Source organism: Lichenostomus cassidix, chromosome 3 (assembly GCF_008360975.1).
Source record: "Lichenostomus cassidix isolate B80296 chromosome 3, HeHo_3.0, whole genome shotgun sequence".
In the NCBI taxonomy this organism is placed as follows: Eukaryota; Metazoa; Chordata; class Aves; order Passeriformes; family Meliphagidae; genus Lichenostomus; species Lichenostomus cassidix.
Window position 1 is genome coordinate 66,225,998 of NC_139483.1, and position 26,008 is coordinate 66,252,005.

The 26,008-nt window shown below is 41.1% G+C and overlaps 1 protein-coding gene across 1 annotated transcript in view; it reads left to right on the plus strand.

Annotated features, from left to right (window-relative positions):
- The window catches only part of LAMA4 (laminin subunit alpha 4), a 98,681-nt gene that overhangs the window by 15,080 nt on the left and 57,593 nt on the right, over window positions 1-26,008 (plus strand). Inside the window, exons 2-5 of the mRNA XM_085056139.1 lie at window positions 6,976-7,077; window positions 15,967-16,091; window positions 20,173-20,253; window positions 25,201-25,415. Of these exons, the coding sequence (XP_084912265.1) occupies window positions 6,976-7,077; window positions 15,967-16,091; window positions 20,173-20,253; window positions 25,201-25,415 (523 nt within the window). The remainder of the gene's footprint in view (window positions 1-6,975; window positions 7,078-15,966; window positions 16,092-20,172; window positions 20,254-25,200; window positions 25,416-26,008) is intronic.

Below are 26,008 nucleotides of genomic sequence, written 5' to 3' on the forward strand. Positions count from 1 at the left end.
TTTGCTCCCCAGGAGCAACAAGTGGTCAAATGATCACCAGTCTACAACTGGAAGTCTGGATTTTAAAAATCCATGTTAAAATGCACTGTAAGTCAATTATGTCCCGAGCTGAAAAGCAGATGTAAAAGTCATGTTGCTGTCCTCAGTACCTTTTGATGAATGAAATACCAAAAGTAGATTTGGATGTCTCTCCAAGGTAAAGAAGACAGTTTTGTAGTTAATGATTTCCAAGCATGATAAGCCATAGATTTCGTGCCTGCCCGGAGTGGTTTTAAGATAGGATGTCCATGGTTTCAAACACTTTGATGACTTATATCCCAATTTGGCAAAGCAGTATTTTTAGCGTGTGTTTTGGAGGGAACCAGAAGGTGTCCTTAGAACAGGGTCATTCTTCTTTCTAGGCTAGATCTTTCCTGCATGTGGGGAGAGAATTGGTTGGGCCTGTGAGACATCAAGATTTCCTTTCTATGCATCCACTTTCTCTACCTGAATGTACTGACTGGTGGAACAGACTCTAAGGAGCCTTTGCACTTCTCCAAGGATCCATGGTGTCCAGCAGTTTGGCCAGATCTATGGCATTGCTGCTGCAGCCTGGACACTTCTACAAGGCCCAGCACATCTGACATGTGCAACAGATTTCATCTCCCAGACTTTGCATACAGAGCTGGCACCACACGAGAACTACCCCTCACGTCCCTCTGCACAGTCAGGAGTGAGCAGCAGGCACAGCTGACCTAATTTAGATGTGTTGCTGTATACAGCGGGTGTCCAGCTGGCTGCTGGCCACATGGTATCCCATGTGGATGTCTCCATGCAGATGACTCCCAGCTTGCTGTGGTTTGGTTTTCCTACACAGGCAGTCCCACCAGGCAGCTGCCAAGGCCAGTTTGCCCAGCAGGGCCACAGCTGTGTTAGCTCAGCACTGCACCTGGGGCACAGAGCTCCTCAGGGCTTCAGCCTGGGACTGTCTTCAGGGCTCACACAGACATGCTGGGTGAGACCTGCTGAATGCTGAATGTTTGGCAGGTTTCTGTGAGCTCTTGACAGCGGATTGAAAGTGAAGTCCCTATTATAGGTGACCAAATCCAGGAATTTCTTTGGAAAAGAGTCCTTCCTATTCTGAGGAAGCCATTTGTATCCATTTCAGGAAGCCTGAAATAATATCAAATGTACTGTAGAGGACTGCTTTCTCAGACTTGTTTCTCTAATGTTCTTATTTCTAATAAACAATTACATAAATGAAAGTACTGGGAGATATTCAAGCAGGAAAACATCTTTATTTTTAGGAAGGGCAATAGGCTATTTATCCCAAGTTGGCCTAAGCAAACAAACTTCAAAAAGGCCTCAGAACTGTAGCTGCCAATTTCAAATACTGCTTATAAAGAAAAATAAACAAAAGCAAACATGCTTCGCTTGGGTTTGGAAATGTCCTCAAGGAGCAGAGGGCTGCTGTTTCCATGGTAATGCCATGCACTTCCAGCAGACTGGTCTCTGCTTTAGACACAAGGACTTTAAAACGGGTAGAAGTTGTTTAGAATATTCACTCATCTCTGTATGGAAAAAGATGTAGAGTTTCAGAGATTTTATATCATTTGGAGTCCTGAACTTTTGTTTGTCTAAACAGTTCCTTCCAGACAAACATTACACATTGATGTGAAGCTGCCAAGAAGGAACATTGGTCCACTCAATTTGTCTGATTGTTTTCATCAATGCATTAAAAACTCGGACTTAAATTATCCATGTGTCCTACTTTTACAGGTATCTATGGCTGATATAATGCCTGTTATATCAGAGGAGCAACATTTTTCTATTTTCTTTTCCTTGTGTTTTGAAGCAAAACTTCATAATATTCAAGTAGAGTTTGGTTTTGTTTCTTCTTCTTTTTTTTTCATTCTATAACAGACAATAGAGATTTTTAAAGGTGCCACAGTTCCAAAACTGTTAACCAATCTGTGTCAAGTGCTAAATATTATTGTGGAAATAATATGTGTTACAATATCTGTCACAGCTTTCCATAAATAGTTTGATTGAGAGATAGCCTCTCAGGCCAGATTTCACACTTCTCAAACTATGACTCCCTCCCTTAGGTTTATGTCATCTGACAATATTTTTACCACCTTTACAGAGCAGATCAGACTGCAGATCAAAACAAATATATTTTCAAAATTAAATGAAATAGCCAATTAACTTGCAACACCATCAAGATAAAGCAGGTAAACAAGTTGTGGTGTATCAGCTTAACCAGAGATAACTATCCATGTATGTACTTGGCCATCACCAGATGACAGATAATGAGAATTAATTAAATTCTCAGCCAATGACGGCTAGAAGAACATGATCAGGAACAGTTGCTAAGATTTGAATAGCATTCCATAAATTATACTAATTTGTCTAACCTCTTGGTATATGAAGAACTGGAGAAGCTAAGAAAATGTGCATTTTTGCCCCTTGCCATCAAAAATCATCCTTCTACACAAAATATGGGTGTTTGCAATACAGGATAGAATTTCTTTGTATTTTTGCAGATAGATCTGGTGTATTATGTTAATTAAGTGAATTTTCATTTCATCAGGAGCCCCTGAGTTTATCAGGTTCAGCTGTGCCCAGATTGCATTCACTTTTACTATCCTGAACAGACCTTTGAAGTGAGAATCTACTAAGTAATACCATAATACTTGATCTTTCCCCTCACGCCTGAGAATCCATGTAGCTCCCTGAGGATCCTTCTCACACTTGGAAGGAAGCACCCTTTGGACACTGTCTCTAGCAGCAAAGACCATAACATTGCTGGGAGCTACAACCAGGGCTCCACTGGCACTAAACTTAGCAGCAACTTGGCAGCTGATGTGCCATGACTACTACTTTGAGTGCTGCTCCTCAGATTCAGTTCCCCACATGCACCAGCTGTTTCCTTTTTTACAATGGTCCTGGAGGAAAGCACCACCTTTTTCTTCTGGGTTTGTTTTGGACTGATGTAATGGGGTTCCTGATGAAAGACTGGTAATCGTATAATACACGTAGCAAAGGCTGATATGTCTTAATGCAGACCATTTGACCCTGAATACACATCTTTTTGTGTACCCCAGGACTTGAGAGAAAACTTTGGAAATAACAAGCACTGGTGTGGATCCAAGGGAGCCATTTATTATGGAAGAAAGAGACCCTTTGTGTGTTTATATATCACAAGAAAGTCACAAATTCCAGTACTAACTAAAGATACATGCCATGTTTTCTTACCATTAGATGAGAGAGTCAATGGCTGCATCTGAAGTACTGAATAAAGCAGTGTGGGGCCCTCCTAGTCAGACAGCACTTGGGTGTGTTACCAGCACAGCACTCTTCTTTTGGGGAAAGCAAACCAGAAGAGGCAGGTTCACAGCAAACAGCCAGCACAACTGTACCACTCCTGGAAGCTGGCAGCAGGGAAGGAATGGGGGACCTGGTTCTGCCCTTAGTTTGCAGGCACAGATCAGGAACAGCTACAGTGAAATTGGTGAAACTGCTTGGGTATAATATGGGAGTAAATTCATACTCTGTGCATGTGAGTTGTCTTCCATCTTCAGTCCCATCTTGCACCCAGACCAGCAGAAGGTCTGAAGAAGCAGAAAATTACTACAGGCTCCACAGCACTGTCAGCATGCAGCTGGTTCTTGTTTTTAAGAAATGTAATCATTAAATCCAGATGCAGGGCTGGAGGGGGGAATAAATGCCCCATGGGTGCAAAGATTTTCAGGAGATCAGCAAGGCCAACATTTGACTGGACTTTTCAACTTGAACTGGAACAAACTTTGTCCCTCAGGGAAAAAAATACTTGATAATTGTGAAGACGTAATTGCTAATGCAGACCTAACATTTTGGCCTCCTAAATGTCTTCACCGTTCAGAAACAGGCAGTGGACGGAAATGTTCCTCACTCAATTGCCTGCATAACGATTTTGCAGGAGGGGTATTTCCATTTTGTTCCAGACCTGTTTGTGCTTTGTGTGCAATAATTTTGTGCTTCCAGAACATTCAGCGATTTGAATCCCTCAATTAGCTCAACAATCTGACACTTCTTTTTATAAATATGATGTTGGCTCATGGTCTGGAACAACCAACCAATCACTCCATTATCACTAGTAGGGCAAGGAGCAACAAAAATATATCAGAATAATTGAGAGTGCCTGAGAAAACTTCAGAGCCCAAAGGAAACAATCTGGATCCTATTTTCCCTTCATTCCCTCTTCCCTCATAGCATTGATTGTCAATATCTCATTTCTGGTTTACATTGACGCAACCCATGGTTTAAAGTATTGTTTTAAAATAGTGAGAATCAGCACTTTCCAAGTTTTTTGTGATGAATTGAATAACATGGGGGGGAAATCTTGTGAAAAAAGTACCAAGATGACTTCCACACATCTCATTTTGAAGAGAGGCTCTGACAATGAAAATAGAGGGACCCAGAAATAAGGCAGATGTCTTGAGGAACTGAGAGCTGTGTCTGCTAATAATCGGAGGTAAACTGGTTCCCAGCGGACTTCAGCAATGACTGTGCAGGCCTCACCCTTATGCTCAAACCAAGGATGTAGCACTGAACTGCACTAACTTGTTACTGCTGGGTGTACAGAGTAGATGAAAGCTCACTCATGGCTGCAAGGCAGGTAATACCATTAGCTGAAGTGTAAACGACTGAAGGATTTTTATAGACACCTTTACATGCATGCCTGCATTTCCATTATTCATACTCACTATCATAAATAAAAAATTATTCTGCTTAGACCTGCAAAACCAAGAAAGATTTTGGGCAGACACTAAAGGCACACAGCTAGGACCACCCACCAGTTCTGAGGCATCAGAGTATAACAAGTTTTAGATCTGTATGGGTGGAAAGAAATATTGCAAAGGCAGACATTGGGACATGAATCTGTTTTCAATTTAGAAACTAACTGTCTCCCTTCCACAGTGTGTGGTGTAATCATTCAGCTGCAATCCTTAGTCTGGCGGGAGCCAGTGCTACCACTGAGTGTTAAGACTAAACAACTGAAAGAAACAAGCAGTACAAATAGACAGTATTTCTGCTGTCCCAAAGAGTCTGTGGTCTGAAGACTTTGCCTCCTAGGAGCTATTATCAAAGAAAGGGTTTCCAAAGCAAACCAGATAAAATTCTGTGCACAAGGATGGTAAAGGCAACTGAGTTTTCCATTTATGTTCATCTCAACTTCTCAGAGCTCTCTGGGATAAGATTGGACTGATTCATTCCTAAACCTCATTTTTAAAGCTTCTTGTTAGTCATCTCCTAAGACACGTTATTTTCTAAGTGAGCAGCTTGTCTGGCTGAAGGACCTACTCACACTTGGGAATGGAAGCTAACGTGCAGACGAGGATCAGGATTGCTGCCTCTTGCTCCCCAGTGCTCCACAGCTGTAACTACAGCACCACACAGACATGGAGTGCAGGTCCCAGCAGTGACAAGGGCACAGCATTGTGCCAGGGCTGGCTAGCCCCAGCCACCAGCAGGGACATTTGGCACTCCTGCTCACAGGCCAGTTTCTGCAGCCAGGGGAGGCATCGCTGCATGGGTCTGTGTTTGGTACTGCAGACCTGCTCTTCCTGCCATAGCTTACAGTGGACATGAGAAGCTATGGGTACTACAGTGCAGAAAAAAACCTCATCCCTGATCTCAGGGCAACCCAGGAAAATAAGAAAAAGGAAGACACAAAGGAAAGCTAATCCTAATTTGATCAGTGCAGTATAATAAGAAGCCTCTTAGCTCACACAAATGCAAGACCCACACCCTTCAGAGTTGCTTTCAGTTTTCCCACTTTTTGCAAGGGTAGGTGACCTCAAAAGCCACAGAATACAAAAGATGCTGTAGAGAGAGCCACAAAAAATACTCCACTAAAGCCTGGCATACCTCAAGCTCTGACAGCCACCTCAGGGATGCATAAATAATAGCAGAAATAGGATGTGGCAAATAGTTTTTTGAGAGCTAATTGACACGCCAGTGCCTTCACACCAGCTCTGCAACAACATTCAAGAGTTAGACAAGGCTAAGATATTTAAGATCAAAAAATTCATGAGTCTGCATGGATCTAGCATAATACATGTGACACAGGGAGACTGGACAGGATGAGCAGGGTGACATGGGGTGCCTGAGTTAAGAGAGGTTGCTCCTGAGGCCAGACTGTGTATGTCTCACCAGTTGTGCGTAATGAGGGAGAAGTTCCTCGGTGAAGAACAAGAATTTACACATAACACAAACAAAAACTATCCTTTTTTTTTATTATTTTCTTTTTATTTTTCAGTCTTTGAAGGGCATCTTGATAGCTTTGTGTTTCTGATTCCCTATATTATTGCTGTAATTCTTATTCAAAATATGGTGATCCAGATATTTACAATTTCTCTTTAATTTTGGTAAGCTTTGGTAAGTTATCAAAATTACTGAATTATATACAACAGGGAGAGCCACACATTTATTCAAAAGGGCATTGACCTTTGTAGATATCTTTCTGTTTCCTGTGGGTTATTCATCCAAAGCTCATCAGAGTTTTGATGTAGAGTAAATTTTCTAAAGCTTTTTGTTTGCTTGGTTTGGTTTGTGCTGTTTTTTTTTTTGCTTGTTTGTTTGTTTGGTCTTTTTAGTAAAAGCTATTCCTTTCCTATAAATACACCTTTACCGAATAAGAGTCATCATTTCTGGTTAACTCATCCTCTAGTACAACACACAGTAAGAATCTGCCAGCTCCACACCCATTGCTTGTCAGGGACAGAACACAGGCAGGAATGCTGACAGCTTTAACACTCTAAGGCAAAATAGCAATCACCAGGACAGAGAAAGAACAGACTCAAGTTTAGAGTGTGTGTGTGGTCTGCTATGACAGGGTTGTACAACATGCTCTGGGGAGACCTGATGGTTGTACTCTTGCTTTCCCCTCCTCTCACCAAACCTAATTCTCCAACTACATATGCATAGAAAATACTTTCTTTTTCATTGCAGGGATGTCAAGAGGGATTTTATCGTACCAGCTCAGGAAAATGCTCTCCTTGCAACTGTAATGGTAATGCAAACAGATGCCTTGATGGATCTGGAATCTGTGTGGTAAGGAATTCCTGTCTTCTCTGATTGTCTGACTTTTTTTTAACACCAAAGGTTGGTTTCAAGATACAGCAAAAACAGTGTCTGTACCGCAGGAGCTTTTTGCTGAAGAATGTTCATATCCATGGCCAAGATCGATACATTAATTAATTATTCTGGCCAAAATTCATTCTCACTTAAATTATCTTTGCAGATTCAAAACACTTCCCTCATATAGTGTTTGTGAGAGTTAGTATGCTGGAGAAAATTTTCAGTCCATCAGAAATATGGAAAGAGTTTTGTATACCTCTGGAGAAAAAAATGTGTAAATTCAAACACATTTCGTTTGCCCCTTTATGAATACAGTGCTGTGTATAATATAAACAATTTACAATGGTGAGTGACCCCTGTGAGTGCATATACATGTGTTACCAATAGCAATTCTGCTGCATGGCAGTCTCCTGCTGTGGAGGAACAACATGAGAAGGTTGAAACAATACACCAAGGGAAGAGTGTGTTGAATTCCAAGGTACTGTTACAATTTCCCATATGTTCAGTCAGACTCAGAATCAGCTCATACAGAAAGCTGTGTGTTAGTAAGAGTAGTCAAACATTTGTAGCTCCAGAGCAAAAATCAGTCCAGTAAAACTAATCCCAACTATTAGTGGGCAATCAGGGCACTAATACACTAAAAAAAATTATGGAAGTTAATACTGTATTTAAACCACATAGCAAGAGCTAGGCACTAGTATATTCTTTGCAGGCTTGTAAAGCAGGAGTAGAGCCCAGAACTGCTTGCTCTGCCATGTGTTACTTTTGACAAGTCATAAACCTTTGCCCTCAGTTTATCTCTTCATAAAATGGATTCATAATATTCACATACTTTGCATCATTGCAGCCACTATCAGGTTTTCAGTTATACAAATACATAAAGTCAAGTTCCATGGCATATTTCCTACCATTTTTATTTCAGTGGGAAGAAGACAGCACAGCTGTTCAGTGCAGGAGTAATTACTATGGCTTGGCCACTGTAATGTGCTTAGAGTTGGCTGGTTTCTGCAGAACACATATTGGCTTAGTATTTTAATACTAAATTTTCAAAAGTGGTTTTAAACCGCCAGGCACTCCTCACTATCCTCTTCCACATGCACAAGGCTTTTGTTCATGGGATGATTGTCCCCTTAGTGTCAAGTGACAATGATGCCAAGGAAGACTTGGGAACACGAGGGAGATCTTGTCAAATGTCTCATTCTGGTCCCAGAGCTTCTGTAGTAGAACATATGAGCAAGGGAAGTGATTATATCCTCAAGTTACAAACATAACAGAAGACCTGTTTCCTACCTTCTCCGAAAATAAGGCTGATGTCAGGGGCTCAGGACAAACAAACAAACAAAACCAGAAAATTTACAGTATCAGGAAGCAATTATCTGCAAGTAAATGTGCATTCCTGACTGGTGTTTCTTCAGGATACTAAACTCTTGGAACCAGCTAGGTAGTAAGGAATAAAATGAAAAGTTAAACCCCAGTTTACTGTTTGAGTTCAAATAGCCCTTTGATAGTTTATCTGAATTATTTAAAAAGCTATTAAGCTCAGGTCATTTGCTTCTGAATAAAGAAGAAGAGTGAAAAGGTTTAAGTGAAAAAAGGATGAAAAGGAGAGGGGAAAAGCAGAATGAAAAGGAAGTTTAAAAGTTTGATAGCATAAAACAGAACCAGAGATGTCAATGTGGACTGCAGTAACAGGACTTTCCTGAGGATTTGGGAATTTCCAGGGAAGGTTGGAAGCATAAGGAAATTGGTAAACATCAAAATGTGACTGAGAAAGCCTGGGAGAGGAAAAGCTTAAAGAAAGAAAGATGTAATTTGAATTAAAGCAGGAAGAAGCATATTAGATGAATAAATTAATTCAGTTGAGAAAAAGGTGACTTGATGGTTGGTAATGTGACTTGTATTAGAATCAGTGGGCAATGCAGCCTTCCCTAAGGGCTGTTCTGGAGAAGGATATGCACAGATCTGGCTATAGTTACCTCTATAACTGGGATTTCCTGTGAAGAGATAGGACCACATGGTATGGAAAGCTCAACATTCTCTTTGTTTTCAAAATTTTAGGCAAACTACTACAACAATTCTTGCAGTGGTAACCACCACACCTGAGAGTAAGATAAGATTTTCTGCATTCAGTTAGTTTTTAGTGGGATGTTAAAAATTAAATCTGTATTTATCCCACATTATTGTTGCCATCTTCCTTCTGTGAGTATGAACTTGCCATCTCCCTGCTTCCAAGATGAAACAGTTCTAAAGTTTTATCACTTATGGACTCTCCCCCATAACCACATCTTACCTTAACATTGAGTTATAGATACAGAATGTCTTTAGCAGAGGATCTTTAGAAGAACTGATCTTCTCCAAAGTTAAAGTTTCTATATCTACAATTTTATCAACATAATGGAATGATTTAAACATTTTTAAAAAACATTGTTTTTTAAAGTTAACTCTGCTAACAGTGCTGGAAGCAATAATAACATGAAAGTAGTAATAACACTGTGTTTGATCAGTAGATAATTGTTTTATTATAGTCTAAGTGATAACTAAGCTGTAAGACCTGAATAAATGGACAAGACAGTATAAAAAGGAAAAGGTGCTCTGCTTCAAAAAGGATGAAATAAAAAGGTCAGGTTCCATATGATGCTCTGAGACCATCATATTATGCAAATCCCTCAAATCAATTTGGCAAATGTAGTTCCCACAGCATACAAATTAATGAAATTTTCATTGGCCTGTGCCCTGAATTCAAAATCAAATAAAATTAAACCCTTTTTAATGATGCCTTAAGGTAGAGTGCTCATATCTTTAATTTCTGCTGACATATATATCTTGAGGTTCTGTTTCAAAACTTCTCTCAGCTTATTCATAGAGTGTAAATCAAATCCAAGAGTCATTAAAAGCTTATTGAATGACATAATCAATGAATCAACAATCTCCTTAGGTAACCAGAGAGAAGAAATTATTGCAGACAGAGCCTTTCTTGCATAGATGTCCACATAAAACCAGTGCAGAATTCAGACATGTGGTCCTGTGAATAAAACTGAAGAGACACACAGTCCATGTCATTAGGACAGAAAATCCCCCAAGTGTTAGAAGAATAGCCAGAACACCGTAAGCTCTGCTGATGATATTAAAAGAGAGATGTCAAATAATGCTTCATTTGAAAGACATTATCTGGTGATGCATGTAAGGCCAGTAGGGAAAGAAACACCAATTCATTGTGTTGATTTTAGCCTTCGGATTTTTGACATAATTTTCTCAATCCTGTCTAAGAGAAGAAAATTAAGTCTCTTGTCAGGGTCTAGCTTTTGAATTTGGAAACATGCATTTATGTGATGTTAACTGGGTGAAACCGCAAGAGCTTCAAGGGGCCATCTGCAGACTCAGGGATGTGCATTTGTCCTGCATAAAGCCCATCATGTTTTGCTGCTAATAAGACAGGAAGATATGAAGGAAATGCTTTGCCTCCTTCACCATCCCCCAGACTGCACCCTACCAGCAAACTACAGCTGAGCTACTTCTTTAGAGCACCTCCACTGAGGGTTCAACATCTGAAAATTCAGACATGGGAGTGGTCTTCAAATGACTGGTCATCAGAGGGGCTGTGATGGTCACCTCTGAAAAGAGTGGCATATGGAGATGAAACAGCTTTTCCAAGGCAATGAGCTGTCATATCCCCTGCAAGTAGTACAATTGGCAGAGCTTTACCATACTAAAAAAATTTGATTGCACACTCCAGGGAAAGAAGTTGCATGAGGTGACTGCAATGTATTATGGCAATGACTCCAAACGAACAAAACAAAATGGATTGAAAAGTTAAAAGCTTTTTTTAAAAATACCAAGATATTTATCCAGGCAAAAATTTTGTTAGACTGAGTTATCACTGTCTTATGTGAGGTTTCTACTGTTAAAGGAGATTAGATTTTCCTAGATGCATGAAAACACAAAACAGAGGAAGCAAGTCTGGAGGAGGCATTATAGCAGAAGGTGAAGGGTAAATTTTTTGTTGTCTCCCTAAAAATCTCCAAGTGGTTTGTTATCATTTCAGTTCCATAAATTTGATCAGTCTTTATATAAGGCATCCAAATACTCATAAGTAAATAAATAAATAAATGTGACCCTTTTGGAACAAGAAAAACCAAATGATCCTAACAATGGAGAGGATAAATCCACTGGTATCCTTTCCAGCCTTTTATGGAATTTTTTACAATAGAGGATATTGTCGTGTAAGTGATTTGTGTTTAAGCGTTTGGGTTTACAGCTGAGTGGAAAGGTTGGAACACATTTGCAGTTCTGCCCGAGAGGATAATATGTTCCACATGGTTGCCAAGGCTGGTCTGGAGACTTGCCAGAGGATCTACAACCATCCATCAAGCACAAGCAAAAAGCAGTAGGGAGCTAGCAAAACTCCCCAGCTCTGCCTTCACAAAGAGCTTTGCTCCTTATAGCTCACAGCTTCTTTCTGTAGAGATGGGCTACAGATATCTATACCACACTGGGGATAAATGTTTGAAAATGTAACCAGAACTGCAACAATTTCATGCTAAATGCAGCCCTTCTCTTCTCCAGAGCATTTTAGAATGCAGTACTTGTCAAAAGCTTAAGTGTTAGTCAGCTCATTTTCTCAGGTACAGATATTTCCCTCCCACTTACCTATGTTTAAACTTAGTGTTTGTTGTCCTGCCTAGTTAGCTGTTGAAAACTTGCAACAGTGACCCCCAACATGTGACTGCTTTGTCCACTCCTGCACAGCTGGTGCAAGAGGCACAAAGGAAATCAGGCCAGCCCTGCCAGGAGGGGCTGCTGCTGCTGCTTCCCACCTGCTCAGCCACATTTGTCACAGCCAGCTGCCACAAGTGATGGGTTGAGAAAGTAGTGGGCCAGGTGCATTTGGCAAGGCATCAGCTCCCATTTCACTAATTCAGGACAAGGTCTACAAATCAAAACTTTGACATAAAGGGGGTATGTTGACCCCAACCACATAAGAAAATGAGTTTTGTAGCTATTCTCTTTTTGATTTTTTTTCAGACAGGTGTCTTTACTTTAGTAAAAATTGCACAATACTTTGTGTTTACTTTAAATGCCTCATCTCCTTCTTCCATATGAAATTCTGAAAACTAACACTGCATCTCACCCACAATGCCTGGAAAGAGAAAGCTTGAAATCATAAACCTTTTAGATGGAAAAGATAAAACATGTACAACTCTTGGCTTTTAAGTCATTATTCTGCACTCTTTTTTTTTTATTATTGTTATTTTGGGACAGCAACAAATTCTGGAGTGCTGTGCATAACATAGGCAATGTTATGCAGCTCTGTAACCTCAGATATGAGAGGAAGTCTAAATCTACCTCCAAATACAGACTGCACAGCAATGTAAACCACCTGTATCTCTTTTTACCCATAGAATTTATTTATCCTTGTGCAATCCTCTGCACTAACAGTTGTTAAAAGTCTGTCTCTCAGAAGGACAAGTAATAAGGGAGAAAAAAGGTAAAAAAACTGACAATTCCTGATACGTTGTAACAGTGACTGTTTTCATCTCCAAAGTAATAAACTAGCCAGGGTTTGAGGATTCCAAATTTCACAGACAATGTTTAAGACCCTGTGATTTTTTTTTGGGGGGGGGGGGGAGGTGGTTTATTTGTGGTTTTACAGGGGGGTTGTTCTTATAGTAGCTTCACCAGAGGCAGGGCTGAGTATCAACTTTTGATTGTCCCTGGAGTGTCTCCATACCATCCAGCATTAGGTGTCTCATAGGTGCTGTGCACCACTCTGTGGCAGGTCCTGTCTTTCTTTAACTTTAAAGGGTGCACAGAAAACCAGTCTGCCACCTGTTTCCTACTGAGAAGGTCCAGACTGCCTGAACTGCATTTTATTACCCCTCAGATGAATGATTTCCCTAAAACTGCATAAATGGCAGATTTAATGATGCTGGTGCCATTGAAGACCATTAGAATGAGCTCTTCTCTTGCAATTTCAGGTTTCTAAATGAAGGTGGGGCAGATTCCCACTTCAGGACACTTTTTCTGTCACTGTAAAAATATGCTTCTAAATACACACAGAAGCAGCTGAATAAGGTAAAGTCACTTTTACATAATCACTAATCAGAGAAAAACTACAAAAGTGCCTCCAGCACTCAGCTAATGGGGGCTCTGGGGTAAAGGAGCCCTTTTTCACTACAGCTTAGAAGATTAAAAACTGCAGATTTAAGGAGCAACATTTGCTGTCCTGCTCTGTTTATTGCAATAGTATTTGATAGTACTATGTTAATACCCATGTGTTGTTTGGAGAGCTGAGGAGAAACAAGGCGAAGTAAATTGATCAAACACAATGAAGGCTACAACCAAACACCTGAGGCCCCTGCCAGTGGTTCAGACACAGGGTGGTTCACTAGCTTCAAGTGCTCAATGCCCACATTCTCATGTCTCTCTGGTGGTATATGAATATCATTTATTCATCGGATAATGACAAATGCAAAATATTTTAAAAACTGTATTAGCCTTCCATTAGCCTTCCAGCTCTCACCACGTGCCCTGTGATTTGGGCACTTCTTTCCTCCTCCTCCTCTTCTTCCTCCTGTTCAAACTTCCTCCTAGTATTCTTTCATTTCAGAGGCTCTTAGTTAAAATAACCTTCTGGTTTTCTGTATACTAAATATTTTATTCCTTACAGCAAATATGACTAAGAAAATTCACCTTTAGCTCTAAAACTATCAATGGCTAATCTATTTAAAGAGGTATGAAATAAAAATTGACTTTTTTTCCTTTCTCTCATCACATTCTACTTGCTGTAGAGCTCTCTGGCCAAGTCACAGCCTTGTAGAAAGACATATTTTCTGTGTAACAGACTATAAAACATGCAGTGAGACAAGCAAAGTCTTCTAGAATCAAAAAGATCTGAGCTAAAATAAAGAGCCCTAATGGGGGAGCCTTTATGGAATTCAAATAAGAAATATTGGTTAAAAAAAAAATCAGATGTGTTTTCACAAGCAAAACCAAAAACATCAATGTTGCCAGGACAAAATTCTGCCACTAAATCAAAGTTACAATGCTTGGATACAAAACTAGTTTAGGAATGCCTGTGCAAGTGAAGCTTGACTATTTTCATTAAATGTCTTCCCTAATCACATTCCTCTGTTCTCATATTCTTTTCTTCAAAGAACACACCATGCTTGGAGAAGAAATTGAGTTTCAAATCTGCAGGGGCTGCCTCAGGTGAAAAATTGGTTAGCTGAGCTCACCCACACTCTTCCCAGCTCTGTTGAGAAGTTCCAGCCACAGAGACACCAAGGTGCCCTTTGCCCCAGGCTAGGGAACTCCCTGCCGTTTTGAGCACTTGTCAAATCCCACACACAGCTTCCCTCCCAGTTCCTAGCAGCTGGGCCAGGTAGCACAAGAGATCCTGGGAGGGCACCTAGCCTGGCCCATTTCAGAACTCTGTTTCATACTCCACCATCACCCCCAACTGCTGTTTTATATAGAGTGTGTCACAGGGTACATATGTCCTGAGTCCTTTGAATATCCATTCTTAAATCTGTTGCTCACTAATTCATCTAAGGAATCCCTTTCTGTCCCTCCAAGTACTCTTGCATCCTGGCAACAAGTAGCAGAAATCTATCTTCCGTGTAGGCAAGCACCTTTTCAAGTCAGTTCCCCTCAGTTCTTGTTTTGCAGAAACTGGGTGATCTATTGTATTGCTTTCAGCTTATTTACAAACTTTCCAATTGCACATAACCCAATCACACCCTCCTGCCTTTCTGTCTCAGCTGTGCAGCCCTGCATTTTTGATCTCTGTAAGACACTGGTGAATATTGAACAAAACTCATATCAGTACCAAGGCTTAGGTGATTTGAATAGTGACTCTTTCCACTCTGAAAAGTTACTGTTATATCCTACCCTTAATTTTCTACCCTTTATCAGCTTTCAATTTGCAAAAGAAACTTTTTACAAGTTTCCTATCAACTTAGTTGGCTTTTTGTGGAAGTCCAGATAGGTTACATCCTCTGGTTCCCCTTCATATCCTTACTTATTTGTACCATTCTGCAGCAGATTAGTGAATCAGGAGTTCCTAAATCAGATAATGCTTATTCATGTACCCAGAGATCTTATTTATTACAGATGCTGTCATCTTCCCAGGGATGGAAATCACATCTGTCAGTCTGCAATTTCCATGATCAATGCTTTTAGCTCAGAAGAGGAAAGAATCAAGGAAGCTAACCCAAACCCACAGCAAATATGCACTGATCTGTCTCCTTGCTGCTTCAAGCCTCTAATAGCTGCTCACATCTGTACTGTATCCATACAAAATGCTCCAACTGGAGATTTCTGATTCAGAGACACTGCAAAACTCCTTGCACAGTTGCAAGAATGGAAATCCTTTCTCCATCCTTCCTATTCTTTTTTAAAGCAGCTTGGTGAGACAGATCCCAGTGCTCTTTTCCAGTTACCAAATCCCAGAAGCAATCTTGCTGAAACTGCTATCTGGGCTCAAGTGTGTTGACAGTATTTACCAGCAGATACCCCTTGTTTTGTTTTGGAGTCATTAAAAGGGATTTTTCCCTTCTGGCACATGCAGTTCAAAACAGGGCTGCCAGCTACACCTGAGTAGTTCTGATGCTTTTGCTCCAGCACCTGCCAGCCATGTATGTCTGCTTTGTCCTTATCAACACTTGCTGCTGGTCATTGTAATCTTATGTAGTGTTTTTATTTGCAGCTGTGTCAGCTCGTTTACCTGAATCTGTCAATACCTTGAAAGGTCAAGGTCTGGCATCAGCCACTCTTCTGCTTGGCCTTCAGCTAAATGATCTCCTTTTGAATTAGGCAGCATCTCCTTTTTAACTGTCACCATTCTGTCTCTTTGCACTGCAGGACTGCCAGAGAAACACCACAGGACAGCACTGCGAGCAGTGTCTGGATGGCTTCATTGGTGATGTTGTCAGAGGAGTGCCCACGTTCTGCCAGCCCTGCCCCTGCCCCCTGCCAGCACTGGCCAAGTATGTGAAGAGTCTTTGCTTCTCTTTGATTTGGGTTGGCTTTGGCCCTTTCCAAGGTGGGGTCAGCAACCCTTCCTGAATGCAGGAGACAAAGGCTGCTGCCCTTGACAAACACAGGGGAAAATAAGAGGACTACCAGCTTCTCATGTTTATAACCACAGGAAACAGAATTTCATTTAGAAGACATAAAATATCTTTAAATGCTCATACCAATTCTTGCCAAGAGTGAGGAGAATGAGCAAGATCATATTCACCCTTTTAGGTAGAAGAGATTATTCAGTTGTCTGGTTGCTTTTAAAAATCCCTTAAAGAACAATTCTCAAGAAAGTTGGCATCAGGGATTTACGTAGCTGAGACAAACAGTAAAAAAAAAAGACAGACAAAAAGTTCACTCCATATCACCAGAAGGGTAAAACCAACCACAAAAAAAAAAAAAGCATGACTTGCAGTCCCCTGAGTCTACAGCAGCTGGATCTGGTTAGCACAGTAACAGTTCAAAGAAAAGTGCTGGAGGACCCTGTGACAGGTACAGTGCCCCTTCAGCTCATGCCCAGCTACTTTTGGGTGAGAAACCCTGAAGCCTGACAGCAAACCAAGACCAAGCTGAAGAACACCAGATGTTGTGTGTTTTGTGCCTTTAGGGGAAAAAAAAAAAAGAAAAAGAAAATTAAAAAAAAATAAAGAAACAAAAAAAACCCACAAAACTACAAGCCACAAACAGTCATTAGAAACTGTTAGTGGCATGTCAGTAATGCAGCTGAAAGAAATTATCAACTTCCTCTTGCTCAGATTCATGCTCTGGGAGAGAGATATCTACACAAATCCCACCAAATTGTATAGAGGAGGTGCTAGTAAATAGTTGCCAAAAGGATCAAGCTATTTTTCAGGGAGCTACATTTCCCTCTTAAATTGTTTCCCATTCTTCTTTCAGCAGGACAGCGAAGGGAATCTCATCCTTACTGTATTTGTTTGCTGTTGCCAGAGGATTACTCACACAGCCTTAAGGTGGGATGAGCTTCATTTTGCTCAGCTGCTCAAGGCTCAAACTGGCAATGGAATGAAATCACTCTGGCCAAACTCCTGCAGATCCCTTCCTGGCCTTAGCAGTGAGCTGCAGACATGTGAGAAGGGCCATGGGGTAAAGAACAGCTATTGTTGAAAAATGTCAGTTTTGCCTGGATTACAGGGAAAATCCTCCAGAGACAGTGGAAGAACCTGGCTTTGCTCACATGTAGAAAGGCTTAGCAGTGAGCAAGCTCACAGATGAAGCAGATTATTTCCTCCAGTTTCAGTAGCAGCTGTAATGCCTGAAAAAGTAGAAATACCACAGGCAGGAGCAGTGCTTTTTCCTTACCAAAGTGATTTTTTTAACCTGTTGGGCCCAAAGCAGCCACTTTGGTGTAAGAAGCTGTTCTCTGAGCCACAACCTGGGCTGCACGTGCCTGAGGCACCACCAGCACCCAGCAAGGTCAGGCAGGCATCTGTGCTCCCTACAGCTCAATATGGCACAGCATGGCTGGGTCTGCATTCACCCAGAACCTGCCTCATCCTGCAGCCCAACAGGCTCTGCAGCAATGCTCCCAGGAGCAGGGAGCTGGCTGAGCCACCAGGGCACTGGGCAGGGCTCAGGGCAGTGGGACCATCAGGGACATGAGCTACAGCTTTTCTCTGCCAGTGCTGTGGGAGATGGAAGCAGAGGCCAAGGAGCATTCCCTGTTTCAACACACTCCTCAATTAGTGACATTATACCTCTCCTATTCCAGACCACTAAAGAGAAGGAAACCCCAAAGCCAACACTCAGCAGCATGGGGTTGGGAAGGGAGAACAAATACTGCAAAAATCCTGAATGCAAATGCCTCAACATTAGCAGCAGTACATGGCTTGGACTTTATGAGCCTCAGGGGTCCCTTCCATCTCAGGATATTCTATGTTCTATGATGTGTCTCTCCTTTGAAACTATCTCAGCAAAAATCCACTTCACTTCTCTGGTTTTCCCTCAGAAATGTCCTGAAGATAATAATTAAAGGAACATTCTATCCCAATTTGCCTCATACCCCTATTTAAATAACGTGCAGAAATTGCCTGTTCAGCTTCTTGCATGAGAGAGACCTGACCACAGAAATAGTCTTCAGCTGGGGCTGGAACAGGCAAAAAATAATTGAGCAACTTTTAAGCTTTGCATAACTAAATTCAAGAAAAAATGTTCTTTTTTAGGGTTGGTTTTTTTTTTTTTTCAATTTTCCTTCATTAATCCTACTACATATAAAGAATAAGGCAAAATAATAACTCTACCAGAAGCAGAGAAGCATTAAATGGCTTTTGAAAAGAACATCCAAAGGATGTTGTTTTGTACTCTGTTTTACTTTGGAAATAGATTACCAAATCTGTAAACTAACAGACTCATAAGATAGATATTTTTTCCATGAATTCAGCAGTGTCTCAAGATTTTCTGACCAGACTATCTTCATATCTTCTATCCTGGGAACTTTTGGAATAACTTTTGGACATTACACATGAAGTGTATTGTCATCTCTTTGGAATAAAAAAAGGAGGATGGAGGTTGTTTCACAGTCCAGCAGATGTTACTTCTTTTCAAACCCATGGGAATTATAAAGCCCTTTTTTCCCCCCTAAAAGTTCACAAAAAATACAAAACTTGAGGAAGATTTCAGTCTTACTTTATATCTTAGATTCACAATGTGGTTTCTGCTGTTACGTAAAGGAATTAGACTTCATTAAAGAAGAGCAAGCCTGCCAAACTATTGTGAATTTCTCAACATGTTCTTGTAAAAGCCACACAGAAGTTAATTTGTAAATTCTGTGAGAAGAATCTCATTTTATGTTCTCTCTAGTTATATGAAATGTTTTGAGAAAGCAAGGCTCCAGACAGATTTTTTGTCTCTGGTTGTCCAACCAGTTGAGAAATGCTGGCAGGAACTGAAATTATACAGGAATTCTCATCACCTTTCAATGCAGTTTGTTCCTGGAACAAGCAGTGCATGGATCATGCACTTTCCCATTGCTCTGAGTTTTTTGTCCTGTGTGAAAGGGATGCAGCCCAGCCACATCTGCCCAGCACTGCATGACCTGGGAGCTCTGTTTTAGCAACCATGTGCCTGCAGCTGGAAACTGCTGCTACTCGCTGCTCTGGTCACATTCTAGTGCTGGCAGAAATTTATTCACACATCTTGCAAACTAACCAGAAACATCTTAGGGCTGTATCTCTTTTTTCCTGGAAATATATCTAAGCCATATCCGTCACTGTGTTTGAATTGCATATAAAATTTGCACTTTCCACATCTGGCTACTGCTGTTCCTTGGGTCTCATATTTAGTTAAATATTTTTTTAATCCTGAAAACATAAGAAAAGAAAGGAATCCATGATTTAGAATCATGGCAGTAGAAATTACAACCCAAGCCATTACTGCAATCAGCATCACTATTTGGCATGTCAGTCTCAGAAGAGGCCACAGACTCTTTTGCAGCTTACTTGGAAAGATGGTAGAGCAGCCTTGGTTACTGTAAATTCAGTTATTGGGAATGAGAACAGCATTACTGATGTCCGTTTTCACCACTAGGTACTTCCAGATGAGAATTTGAGGAAAACTATGGGATTTGCATAGGAAACTGCTGCACCCATTCCAGAATCTCAGTTCCTGAAGTGCTCATTGCCGGTCTTTTACAAACAGTATTTTACCCCGTGGGATAATAGACAGGAAGCTATTAGGTTCACTTGACATACATGTTTATCTTAAGTCCTTTAGATAAAGTGTCTGTATCAAAACCTGCAGATGTGTCTGATCACGTAGACAAGACTGTGCAAAACAAGAACTTTCATACATATAGATCTGTATTTATATAGCCACATAGTGCTATTCACTAATTAGTGCTCCCTAAACTAATTCAAAGTCTAAACAAGGGGTATAATGTAAATTACATAGAGAGCTTAACACCTTTTCGGTAATGAATAAACAAGAGCCAGAGCTCACATTGATAGCAAATGTCCATACTGTAACAAAGAAACTTTCCCCAGTGTTTGTCATTGCCTGGTATTCTAACAATTCATCCTAATGAAATTCCAGCTTTGCAGTCTCCTGTTACAGAAAAAGTGGAAGTGTGCGTTGTGTCTGCAAAGAAAACTATGCAGGACCCAACTGTGAAAGGTAAGAAACTCATAAAATGGCTTGCTGGTCAGCAATACAAAAGTCCGGAATTTTTTGGGGGAATCTTCCCATATTAGGGAAGTTCTTGCACTTTGTATACCTTCATGTGGTGATCTTCCTAAAAGGAATGCAATTTAAAAATACAAAATACAAATCAGAAACAGCAGCTGAAGTGAAAAATATCCACCACATCAATGACTCTTGCAATTCACCCCTCTAAAATATATAGCAAATAACTTTCATGAAAGCAAAGGAGAAAATCCACCATCAAGTCAAACTCTTAAAGAAGATGCGGCTTTTTTCATTTACATTTTAAATGCACTTCACAGGCATAATTCAATAAAGTCAGGCAAACAACCACAGACCAGTGTTGCTTTTCAACTTTCCGTAATGCTTATAAACAATTTCCAGTAAGTATTCTCTAAATAACAAAGGACACAAATAAATTGAACTACACAGCAGAAATATAACTTCATGTCCTTTAAGAGGCTGTCTTACTTGTGATAAACACACGTAGATTATGTTTCAATGAATGACAGGGCCTGATTATAATTCACAAATTGTCCTTGAGCAGCCAATAAATTAAAACAGCTCTAACACAAAGACTGAGGGGTATAGGATGGCTCAGACAATGGCTTCCTGAACATCTCCTTTTGTTTTCCCTTAAAGCCCCTGAAGCATTTAAGCCTTTTTGCAACTGTCATTATTGGGCAAGCCTTGAATTCAAATCATACTTAATGTAACCGTCAGAGAAGGGAGAAAAGGGATGCTTAAGATGCAAAGAGAAATCAATATGAAAAAGGCGAGATGAACAATGAGCAAAGGCTTTTCCCTTTACAGATGATGCAAAAACATTAGCCTATTACCTCCACATCACTAAAATGATGACAGCAACAGTGAAAGCCCTTTAAACAGATGGCACAAAAATAAAAAGCCCACTCTTGTTTACAGGCCCAAGGCTGTATTCTTTTGTTCTTTCAAAATGTCAGGTTTATACACAAAGGATAATGCAGACAATTAAAAGGTCGTTGAGGTTTCTTAATGGTTATTAAAATGTCAATCCAGTCTACAAGCAATACAAATCCTATGAAATGGGTAGCAGTAGCATAGAAACAGCAGAAAATAGCATCAGCTTTGTTTTCTAATAGCCACTACCCAGCCTGACACAGTGCATGTGTCTCAAGGAAGGCAAAACTGTGTAGAAAAAGCTACAGAAAGAAATCAGCCTGTCCTGGTCACCCCATTAAGACCTCATCTAATTACTGGGGTAAGCTGCAAGCAGTGACAAACAGGACTTGCTTTCTGGTAGGTTCCTGGTCCTACTCCCATTTGAACAAAAAATGTCGATAAGTGTTTCAAAGCCAGATGATGCATTGCTTGTCTCTGCCCCCTTGCTAAAGAGCAAGTCTCTCCCTGGCACACACTGCCACTGGCACTGTCACCACTCCCTTCTCCCACTGCAGTTATTGTGCCCTCAGCTTGCTGGCATGGGATCCTGAGTGAGAAGGGTCATTTTCCCTGTCCCTCCCTGCAGCCTAAAGAACAGCTCATGCCCCAGGGAGGGGAAGGCTACATCCTGCTCCCCTCTCTCCCTCCCAGCTCTCCACAGCACTCAGTGACAGGCACTGCTGTGCAGTGAGAGGCAGGACACCCCTCCACAGGCAGCATGTAGGATTGCCAGAGCAGCTCACCAAGAGGCAGTCTGCTCCATTTCCCCTGGCATTTGTGTAGGAGGCTTTCTTGTACTGTTCTAGAGGCTTGGCAAAATCCTATCTGGTTCATGTCTGCCAGCAAAAGGTGGTGTGAATTCACAGAGGTCCTTCCTAGGAGCTGAGAAAACCAGCTTCCCAAACTGAAATTTAGGAATGAATCGTTTTGCTCCTGGACTTCAGCAATAAGGCATTAGGGTGATAACTGATGAAATGCAGGTTTTGTTAATGCCCAAATGTTAAAAAAGATAACTGAACAAATGACACTTTAGTGTCCAAAGCAAATAGATGAAAAAGGTTCTTTTGGCATTGCCAGAGAGGAGGAAGTTAATTTCTTACTTACCAATAATTACAGGAAGCAACCACAGCTGCACAATGAAATAAAGATAACTTAGCAGTTTTATTATGGGAGAGGATATATACTTTGTTAGCAAAAAAGAGTCATTTATTGATACAATCTAGGAAAATATTATAGGACTGCAGTACTCTAAACTTTTTCAGGCCATAAAGTGCAGAGATGGACCAATATGATTCCAGCCAGTGACCTCTGGTTTTCTCACATGCTACCCACTATTCAAGAGGTTAAGTACCTCAGCACTATGAGATGCACTGAGTAGCAAAGGGAAGAGGAAAGTGAAGGTGACACATTTAATTTCAGCTCTGAAAGTTTCTTTTTGCTTTAAACAGCTGCTCCAAATGAGAAGTTATGGCTAATAAAAGTGAGTCACAGAATAGTTTGTGTTGGGAGGGACCTTAAAGGTCATCTGGTTCCAACCCCTCTGCCATGATTAAGGACACCTTCCACTAGACCAGGTTGCTCAGAGCTCCACCCAGCCTGGCCTTGAACACTTCCAGGGATGTGACATCCACAATTTCTCTAGGGAACCCGGTCCGGTTCCTCAGATGGTCATAAAAAGCAGTAATTATAGAATATATCTGTGGGGATTTGAGGAAATTACCTCTATATGCCTGTCAAGTGAACTAAACAGTATATTCCAGAAAAGAAGTTAAAAGATGGCCTTGTTCTGATGAGAGGGCAGCCACTGCAGTGGGGATAGCATGCTGTTGTTGGTTGATGTGGGCAGCAGTGAGAAAAAGCTGGTCTGACCCCAGCCCTGCTCTGTGGCCTCTGTGAACTTGGTGGCCACATTAGACAGATGATCATTTGGAAAACACCAAACTACAGGAAAACAAAAAACTGAAATCTTAGAAAACCATAGCAAGACTTCTGTCATGGCTGAATAGTAGGTTCACCCATCACTGCCTGCTCTAACACCCACAGGAATGGAGAATAATTCAATTGAAGTCAGATAAATGACACTCTGCACTCAGTGTTGCATTCACAGTTCTTTGAGGGGTGCACAGAACTCCCAGTCACACTTTAATTCTTTACATCTGGGTCACCCAAATGATAAAATCTACACCAAAGATTCTGGCAGTGCTGCAAAGGGACAAAAACAGCCTTTGTCATTGACAAAAGCAGTATTTGAGGCAGACAAGTGGTTTATATTAAGATGCTTAAAATTTTATGTGTTTCTACTGTGAGGATTCAGTAACTGGAACATGAACAAAGCAGTGCTGAGGAAACTACTCTCTTTATCCAAAAAATAGTAAAATAAAATCAGCAAATGTAGGAACAGATCAAAACTCAAAGCTTTTATCAGATCTCCCACATTTTCATGGTTCAGACATGGCAGAACCTGGATTTGTCTGTGTTCAGATTTTAGGAGACAACAGACCTTAGTTAATGTACCCAGCCAGAATCTGGGGAAACTAAACTGAACTGCCTGAGTGCTCACCCTCCCTGCTCACCAGCAGCAGACAGAACAAACAGCATCTGAAACAGGACTTTGGATGTGAGACAAGGACAACATGGTGATAAAACAGAATGAGCTATAATAAATACTCCTTACCTAAATCATTACCGCAATTATTCAATCCTCCAATTCCTTCAGCCAGCAATTGTTACACCAACTAGTTATTATCCTCCTGGCAGTAATTCTTCATTTCCAGTGTGGGTGTATGAGTCCCTGATCCCAGTGCTCCAGGCTTCTGCATCTTCCTGCCACCATGCAGTGACACCGTGAGCAGTGTGGATTCCTGTCCTTGCAGCTGATCCCTCCAGGCAATGAGACACTGCTCCACGCTGCTCCAGATGCCAGCTCCTCCAGAGAATCCCTTGCTCAAGGATTTGCTCTCATTAGTGCTCCATGCCCACCCCAGTACCAGTTCAGAGGTTGTTTTGCAAAAGCTCCCCGTGCTTGTAGGATTAAGCACATTCCCTGATTTCAGCAGAAACATCTTGAACTGAGACACTTCCTTTCCAAATAACCAAATCTATTACTACCTCTTAGCCTAAGGCCACTGATCATCCAGGAATGTTACACATCACCGGTGTGTCTATACTCTGAAAAACCACTCCAGTATCAACATCTCTCTCATTTTAAGATGTAGAAAATTCTCAACTGAAATGCTTCCCAAACATGACAAGACATGATAAGAAATTTGGAAAGATAAGAATATTTCAGGCCTTCTCTGTGGTGTTTGGTACCCATCCCCCCTCTCTCCCTGTGCAACCCCAGAGAGGAATCCTCCCTTCCCAGTGACTACTCTCAGCCTTTTGCCCTCATCCAACAGGCTAACACCAAACATCTGAAAAATGGAACCCAGTTCAGGGCCTATTCTGTTTTGCACACCAGAAACCACCCCAATACCTCACCACAGAAATATTTCTATAAACCTTTCCTGGTCAGTAGTTTTTATGTACATTTATAATAGAAACAAGGTCTGAACTTCCTCTGCATTTCAGCATCCTGAAATGCAGTCTCTTATCCCAGTTTCCTATATAACACAATATAGTTCGTGAGATGCAGAGCTGAAAGAGACCAAAATAAACACTGTAGAGCTGCCTTGCTGCCAAAGTAATTCTGTCACAGATTTTAAAACAATAGGGAGCAAATAATTTCACTGCTAAAGACACGCACAAAAAATAAATTAATGCAGACTGGTGTGCTTGATATAGCAGAGGTGCTCAAGAAAGGAAAAACATATAACAGTACAGATTGAGATTGGAGCACAAAATGGCCTCTGTAGGAGTAAAGCTCCTAATTTGCCTTCTGTCCATTAGTAGCTGCAGACAGTGATCAATTCCTGGTAACATAAATAAGGTCAGAAAGAAACAGGTGTAGCAGGTAAGAATGTCATTGCTTGTGATTGCCAGTGTTGCTCTTCCTTTCAGGTGCGCCCCTGGTTACTATGGGAACCCTTTGCTAATTGGAAGCACTTGTAAAAAATGCGACTGCAATGGTAACTCAGACCCCAACCTGATTTTTGAAGACTGTGATGAAGTGACTGGCCAGTGCCGCAACTGCCTGCACCACACCAGTGGGTTCAACTGCGAGCGATGCGCTCCAGGCTACTATGGGGACGCCAGACTCGCTAAGAACTGCACAGGTATTGTCTGTAGTTTAGTACAGCAGAGCTGAGCAAAAGGCAGCACAGCATGCTCTGTGGATGATCTCCCAGAGATCAGAGATGCCTGAACAGTTAGCAGACACCTGTGGCTCTGAGGCAGGTGATGGGATAATTTGAATGCCTGTTCAGTTCAGTTATCCCAGGTGCCAGGAAAAGGTTTCTTTCCATCTCCCATGAGCGAGTCTCACACCCCAGACTCCAACATCTCTGGTGCCTGGGCAGGCTTAATGTAAGCACTGTTGTGTCCTCCTGAATCTTGTTTTAAATAAGGGTCTCTATGAGTTCTTTGGGCAGAGACTTTCCCTTTCTGTTTGTCCACACCATGACCACTCAGACTGATGGTGCTTAAATATTTGAAAGTTTTTTTATTGGAACAGGATCATCCTTCCCATCCTGACCCCATATCCACTCCCTTTCTGCCAGTTTCCACGCTGATAATATATTCTGAATTTCCTATGAGTCTGTGTAATCTTGCTGGTTACTGTGTTTTCACACCACAGATGACGGTACTTTCAGGGTCTGGAAAAGTACTACCCAGAGTACCTTAGCAAAACACACCTGTGCAGAGGGGT